The sequence below is a fragment of the Asparagus officinalis genome, chromosome 5, assembly GCF_001876935.1.
Source record: "Asparagus officinalis chromosome 5, Aspof.V1, whole genome shotgun sequence".
Lineage (NCBI taxonomy): Eukaryota > Viridiplantae > Streptophyta > Magnoliopsida > Asparagales > Asparagaceae > Asparagus > Asparagus officinalis.
This window is the reverse complement of record NC_033798.1, coordinates 69890805-69898772: the sequence shown is the minus strand read 5'-3', so window position 1 is coordinate 69898772 and position 7968 is coordinate 69890805. Positions and strand designations below refer to the sequence as shown.

At 41.1% G+C, this 7968-nt stretch overlaps 1 protein-coding gene across 1 annotated transcript; it reads right to left on the bottom strand.

Annotated features, from left to right (window-relative positions):
* On the bottom strand, positions 2050 to 2580 carry LOC109841967. Its single transcript, XM_020410893.1, has one exon. The coding sequence runs from the start codon at positions 2578 to 2580 to the stop codon at positions 2050 to 2052; it is 531 nt and encodes a 176-aa protein (XP_020266482.1).

The window sequence follows — 7968 nt, the reverse complement described above, 5'->3', positions numbered from 1 at the left end:
TTGAAGGGAGTGAGTGTCGGTTTCTTTGCTGCTTCTTTCTTTTAATCTCTTTTATCGACCCAACCAAGTCGGGTGTTACCCTTGGGCTATCATCTTCAACCTTCTTTCCTCAAGAGGATTTTGTTTTTAGCTACCTCTCATTGGGCCACCTTCTTGTGTGCTCAACTATCTTCAGTATCAATGTGTGATCGAGCTCTAGCTATCAGTTGGTTGAAATTAGTTACATAGTTTGTGATAAGAGAATTTGGTAGCTTTTCATCTTCTAGCCTAACAACACTTGTAGCCATGACGACCATATTGCTAAGGTTTTCAACCTTTATCGTTTTGGCCTAAAACCCTTTGAAATAGTCTCTTAGGCTCTCGCCGAATCTCTATTTTTTCTACAATAAGATAGAGGAAGGAGCCTTTTGCTTTGTGTCGGCCAAAAAATGATGCAAATACTTTTGGCTGAGATGCTCAAAGATATAATGAAATTCTTATCCTACGAGTTTCACCACATCTTCACACTGGCCGTTAGGGTGATTGGGAAGGCTTTGCAGATGACCGAGTTGATCACTTGTACCATGTACATTACATCATAACAATTTTGTACAGGCTTAGCAGGATCTCCTTCACCCTTGTATTTTTTTATGTTAGGCATCTTGATCATAGGGCATAGAGCATGCATGATCCAGTCGACAAGAGGCATATTTACTTCAATGACCTCTACAATAGTGTTGAACGTTTGGTCGTAACCAAATGTAAAGTTTGTGGTGGAAGGATCCATTTTGCTTATGAGGCCTGGAGCGATATAGGGATATTTGGCACCATGCGACATCGTCCGGGTGTCATTTTCACAGCCAAACTCAAACTTTCTCTTGTAGCCTCCATGTTGTGATGTGGTTGCTATGGATGAGAGGTGAAACAAGCTTGCTGCCATGGTGGTAAGGTGTGATATCTCTAGTTTGCTCCTCTAACATTTATCACTGAAGGTGATCTCCTTGGGGAGAGGTGACAGATGGTGGAGGTGGATGAGAGAGAGGAATCTGGCCAAGAAGTTCATCCATGAAAGCAGTGAACTGTTGCTAAACAAAATGGGCTATTCTCTGGGAACTAACGATCGGTCTAGTTGATCGGAATCAACCATCTTTTATAAAGAAGAAAAGAGGCTCCACGGTGGGTGCCAGAGTATTTATGTTAGAAACTTAATTAAGTGGATTAGGATAGATTTAGGAGAGCTTAGGGTCCCTCAATCCTCATTGATGATTGATCACTCTGAGCAGAAGAAGATTCCTACATAAATGTGAAATGTTAGAGGGTCGGAGTTGGATTCTCTAGCAGTTCCTCTGATAATCAAGTTAGTGATGAACCTAAGGAAGTATGTACAAGAAAGGAGTAGATTTCAGGGTTTTTATCATTGAGAATAGCGGATCTCCATGCATAAGAAAATCTACATATTTATAGTGAGTCATAAGGATATTTGGGTTACTTCAGTCAGCAGGTCAATGCAGTCGCCTTAGTTAGCTGACACTTTACACGCGTTGGGAGCTAGTGGTCCGAGTCATTCTTGTGTTTGCGGCGGTGACAGAATGGCTAAGGTGCTGACATAGTCCGAGGAGTCATTATGACTTCAGTGGGGGAGTAATGATGGCTCTGACGATGCATTAATGATATGGTGACTAACTGACGTCGCTGGGGAATGCAAAGTAGATAGGTTCCCCCGTGGCTCAAGATGCATTGCCGAGTCCGAGTGGAGATGTCTTTCGTCTCGGTAATTCAAGAGAGTCCAAGTGAAGATGCCTTTCATCTCGGGTTTTTGAGAGAAAGTTCAAGTGAGGATGCTTTTCGTCTCGGATCACAATGTGCTTTAAGAAGGGTCGCCGGTGTTCGTGAGACCTGGGTCGGGTTAGTGTTACAATGCTTAAGTTGGATAATTGAGACATGTGTCATCCTCTTAAGAGCAATTTATACTTAGAAATTTATATGATATATACAACTATATAAAAATTATTTACAGGTCAAAGAAATTTACAAAATGCACATGCAGAATTTAAGGGGGAAAACTCCCACTCAAAACCTTGAGACTTCTACAATGGTGCTCAGCCTCTCTCTAAACAAATTTAAGGGTACAGAACTTCCCATCTTTTTCCTGGCAACCTTTGCACTCAAATTACTAACACTGAACTCATTAATTCTCTTGTAATCCTCAAGCTCATCATCCTCAGTCATAGGCATAACCTGAAATATTGAATTTACTCTCTGCCGACTTTTCGTTGGGCTCGAAATTACCAAACTATCCTTAACTGCTAATGTGGCCATATCCTCACTGGATAGAGTAGATCTGAGCTTCTCTATTGGCAATATGAAATACAATTGGCCTAGCTGAACCATTTCAGTGAGATCTAGAGCTGAAATGTTTTCATTGTAATTTAAACTATCAGCGTTGCAGAGAAAACAAGATACAGTGTCTGAGCCTAGCACTTGGCGCACACTAACAGGAGTAGAGTACTCTTTTAAACAGCCATTGGCGGTTACCACCTTTGATGTTGATTGGCTGTCGACGGTCGATTCTGTTGCTGCCACGGAGAAGCAAGAGCCCATTTTCGCACTAGCTAGCTAAGTATTCGTGCTGATGCTGATGCAATTTGTGTGAGGGGAATGAGATCAGAGGAAAGGGGGTGTTGGTTGACGAAGAGAAAGAGGTTGGTTCACTGAAATATATATAGGTGAAGGGAGACGTGAACACGGGAAGGAGAGAGGGATTGAAGCCTAGGAGTGGAATGGAGTGTGACGTGGGCGAAGTCGTCACTCACGGAATTGTTACGATATTATGGTTAACTTACTAGTTTGAAAGTCATATAGGTAATCACGATTTCTGTAGGTTGTGTTAGTTTGAAGTTAGTACTTTCCAAAAGGAACACCTGGCCTTCAGTTGTTTCTTACTCCTGGTACAAAGAATTTACCCAATATTTCAGTAGTTTATCGTTTACTCCGGCAAAAAATAGGGGCTCCGAACTTATTTACGTTCCCAATCATTCAGCATAATTTTAGTGCCTGATCTTTTGCTTATCATCCAAAGTAAGCAATCACGTGGAAACAAATTGGTACTTGTGGTTGTCGTTGCCAGTGATTCATGTATGGCGGCTAAGAAGAATGTTGTATTGCAGAGTAAAGACTTAGATTAATATAGCACGTTAAGAACTCTGTCATTGATTCTGAAAAATTGGTTAACATGGCGTGAGGATTTGGAGGTAGGGGTGCATTCGGTCCAGATATGTTTTGGATATGATACTTATTATATCCAAAATCAGTTTGCCTATCTCGGATACTGATGCGAATATGGATATACCTCAGCAAAGAAAATTCATATTCATATCCGCTAAAATCGGATGCAGTTACGGATATACATGTAAATATGTAAGCAGATATGTATGCAAATGCAAAATGGATATGAGAAAACTAGATAGTGCTGATTAAAAAATATAATACATGTGATACAAAAGAGTTTGTTAATATGTTCATTATAACTGTAAAGCTAGATCATCAAAATTAACTATAAATCCACAATATAAGAATTAAAACTTTGTAAGAGTATGACTAATATGTATTCGCATATTTCGGATATGGATCCAGATATTTTACTACAAAATATTACCAAACTTTCAGGAGTTTTGCACATAATCGTCTTGGACCTTAACTCAGGGATTAGATTAGCTGATACTTATGTTGTTCTTGATTCGAATCTCGTAGACCTTCAAAATATTACAATCATCACTCTTGATTATGACCAAACGTCAATTCGTTTCTTCTAATTTAATCTAATCTTCATAAACACTTTATTAACCTTCACCACGTGTTAGGTCATTTCCAATTAGATGGCTCGCCATGCGATCAAATAACCCGCATTAATAGAAGGGTGTTCTCTAAGATACACGCATTAGCCGCCAATACAAGATTTCAAGCCGAATCTTACTCTTACTAATCCCATTTGCATGTGATTTCTTTGTACGCGCGATAAGTAAAAGATCAGAGTTGGATAAAGTTGGGCGCCTCCAAATTTTTCTGGGATAACGAGAAACGGCTCCATGTAAGGTCATATTATATATCTAAAGAATGTAATAAGAGGTACATTCGTTGTACTACAAGTTAGCCTCACACTTAAAAGCCAAGTGTTGATGTTGAAAGTTAATTAAATAGCTAGCGTGACAACGACAGAAACTGGAAGTCGGCGTCCATGAATCTAAAACAACTAAGCTGACCTTTGCACCAAATCCGCTAGTGACGACTTCGCTCATGTCACGCTTAATTCTGCAACTAATTATGAATCATCTTCTCCCTGATCAGTTTCCCCTGTTCACGACTCTCATCACTTATTTAAGCCACTAGCCAATTCTATTTTCACCAACAGCTTCCGCTTCTCTCTAAAACTCATTCAAATATTATATACCACACGATCAAAGAACAATGGGATCTTGCTGTTGGAGTGTGCAAGTTGCGGAAGATAAAACTTAAACAATCAAGAAACCCCAAATCTACTAAGCAATCAAGACAAATAGCAAACAACAAAATTTAATGTGGTTCCATGCGATCAAGATGATCCGTATACGTTCACGGGGAGAAAAGAGAAAATCTTATTTTTTTTGAGAAGGGATTACAAGAGGTTGAAACTACACACCGCTAACAATGGTGGAATATAGATCTCTCTTTTTTCTTGTTATTAAACCCATTGATTGATATGTTGGGGTTGAACACACAACCCATGCCCTTCCGGATCTTATGTCGAAAGTAAGCAAGCAGAAAATCACAGCAAATAAAAAAAAACTTACAGGAAAGAATAATCAAATAGAGAACACCAAATTTAACGAGGTTCGACAAACGTGCCTACGTTCTCGGGAGCCACACCAAAAAACATTGATTAATGTAGGAAGATTACAATGCTCGCAATAGACCTCTCTCTCTCTCTAAGATCTCTGATCTCAAAGTGCTGTCAAAACCCACTTTTTTCGTGTTCAACAAACCCTAAAATATTTAAGGTATATATAGTATCCCAACCCAAAATAGATTGCCAAACAGACTGGGAATTTGGAAAATCGACCGATGCAATGGCGTCTGTTGACCAGCCAGAACACTAATTTTTTACAGTCTGCTCGTGCACGTTTCGGTCGACCGGTGCCCTATCGTCGGTCGACCGTTTGACCATTCTCGGTCGACCGTCAGCAAGCTTCGGTCGACCGGCCAGAGCGTGTTTCCTAGGTTGTTTTCTGCAAGCATTTCGGTTGACCAGTCCAAGCCTGTCGGTCGACTGGAGCTGGATTTTTCAGCTTCATTGTTGATTTCATTTCAAGTTTCAGTCTTCCCACTTCCAAAACCAACAATCTCTACATGGAGACGAAACCACCATCAATGAGCTCTCTCGAACTCCCACGTTCTTCGTAAGTATCTTCTCCTATCCGGAAAAATCTATTCTTCAATCATCATCAACCCTGCGATCCCGCCTATCCTTCTAGTATGGCTCAGCCTTCTTCTATTACGCATGAAGGCTAACTGAAGCTGCGCACAACTCCAGTTTTTCGATGGTCACTGCTTTCGTCAACATATTCGTATGACTTTTGCTCCCCAAAATCTTCTCTAATCGTAACTTGTCGTCCTTAATCTTTGAGCATATGAAGTGGTACTGTACGTCGAAGTTCTTCGTTCTGGCATGATATACTGGATTCTTGGTAAGGTGTATAGCACTCTGACTATCACAATAAAGAACATCGTTCCCCTGCTTCAAAACTAACTCTTTCAGGCATTCGGTCAACCAAACCTTTCTGGTTTTAGTCACTACGACATACTCTGCCTCAGTCGTGGACAATGTTACTATCTTCTGCAAATGTGAGACTCAACTCACTACTGTTGACGCTAAGGTATAAACATATTCCGTGGTACTTCGCCTCGTATCTTGATCACTGGTGAAATTTGCATCCACGTAAAGACGAAAATCATCAAAGGGGAAGGATAAAGTGAATGAAACTTCGGGCCATATAGCTAACAGTATAAAGTCCACCTCTGAAAAAGGGAAGGAGGGTAAGAATGAACACAATCCTCAATCGATCAAGATGGAGGAGTCTGAAGCTCGTCTCAACGCAATTACTAATATGAGTGAGCTCCAAAACGATGGAGTAGTGCGGCCTTGTCCTGCAGAATAGGATACAACTCCCTATCCTCCGAAATTCAAGGTCCCGACTCTACAACCTTTTGATGGCACAGGATCGCCAAACTAACACATCTATTACTTCAAGTCGTAGATTGGAGATGTAATAGCGAACGATGCCATATTGACACGTTTGTTCATCGACACCCTTAAGGGTTTTGCCTTCGAATGTTTCATTAAGTTGCCTGCTAGGTCTTTTCATAAATGGGTAGATCAAGAAAGGTTTTTCTTAGCCAGATTCTTCGAAGATGATTTGGAATACTTTGTCCTAACCCTTCTCGCCACCAAACAGAGGAAGGGAGAATCCATAAAGACCTTTATGGAGAGATTCCGAAGTATGGCCCAACGATGCCTATCAGGTATGGCGCAATCTACTTTGGTGGAAACTTACAGGCACTACTTGCAGACCCATCTCCTAGCTCAAATGGGAGTAGCAGAATGTCGCTCATGGAAGTAATTAGTCTCACAAGGAGAGCAGGCAGAAGAAATTGTTGTCCGTGTCAGAGCTGAAGAAGCTAACAAGCCAAAGCCGTAAGCACAAAGAAACCAAGGCAACATTCCTAGACCCAAGGGAAAGGAGACTCTGGCCGCTGATACCAACTCCCGCGCGCCACCTACGAAACAAGGCAAGGCGTCGAACCAACAAAGGGTGCCCAAGCAGTACACTTTCAAGGAGGAACATGTGGACACACTATTCTAGTTACTTCGGAAGAACAACAAGCTAAAACTTCGTGAAGTAAAGAAACTCGAAGAAGTAGGGAAAATAGATGATCCTAACTGCTGTCGGTATCATAGAATGCTAAGACATGTAATGATGAGATGTTATATCTTCAAGGATATTCTGCAACACCTGGTCGATGCTAATGTACTCAAGCTGAAACCAGAACAGAAGACCGTGTCCGCTAATTTTATATCGGTACAGTTCAGAGATTTTCCTCTTGTAACAGTAGTAGATGGTGTTGTCCCTATACCTAGGAGAGAAATACACATTAAGGTTGCTGACCTGCATAGTCCGAAGGATAAAGGATTGATACCCCTAACTACTCCAAAAGGAGAAATCATGTGGGTCGATCCTGACTTAATTGAAGAGCAACAGTGGACAAGTGCATCAATGAAGAAGAAGAGTGGCAAGGTGAAGCCCACCAATAGGATTAGCCCCTCTATAAGTGAGGATGATGATCATCTTAAACCTCTCATGGAATCGGAAGAAGAGAGGATTGTTCTTGCGACAGATCAAGGAGGTAACCCTGGCACCCGATTAGGAAAAATATATTTGAGAAATTATAGCCAAGATGCCTAAGGAGCAGAAGAGCAAGCGCCAGAGGCTGGGGGTTCTGCTCCCAAAAAGACAACCGATAAGGGGAAATAGAAAGAGCTTCGTTTCAACCAGAACCTTCTTCAACAGAAGACTGGAGGACCAAGCAAACCCCAATTCAACATTATAGCGCAATTGCCTAACATCCCTACAAGAATCACCTTGTACGAGCTTCTGCGATTGTCCAAGATACAAGGGATCTAATTGAAGCTTTGATGAACACGGAGAGCTTTATTACTCAGGTCACTCTAGTTCCAGAAGCTTCCAAAGAACAATCTTGTGTACAATGTCTACAAGCTGTAAGAAGTCTGCCATGCATATCATTCACTTAAGAAGATATGCAGATCAAACACAAGCATGATAGATCTTTATATTATATGGAGTATATCGATTCTTCTGAGATCAGTCGCGTCCAAGTTGATCCAGGCTCTGCACTCAACATCATGTCATACCGAGTCATGCAAGTTTTAGGGATTTC

What these genes read in the sequence shown, in the direction of transcription:
- LOC109841967 (XM_020410893.1), bottom strand. Translation starts at nt 2,580, where the DNA reads ATGGGCTCTTGCTTCTCCGTGGCAGCAACAGAATCGACCGTCGACAGC.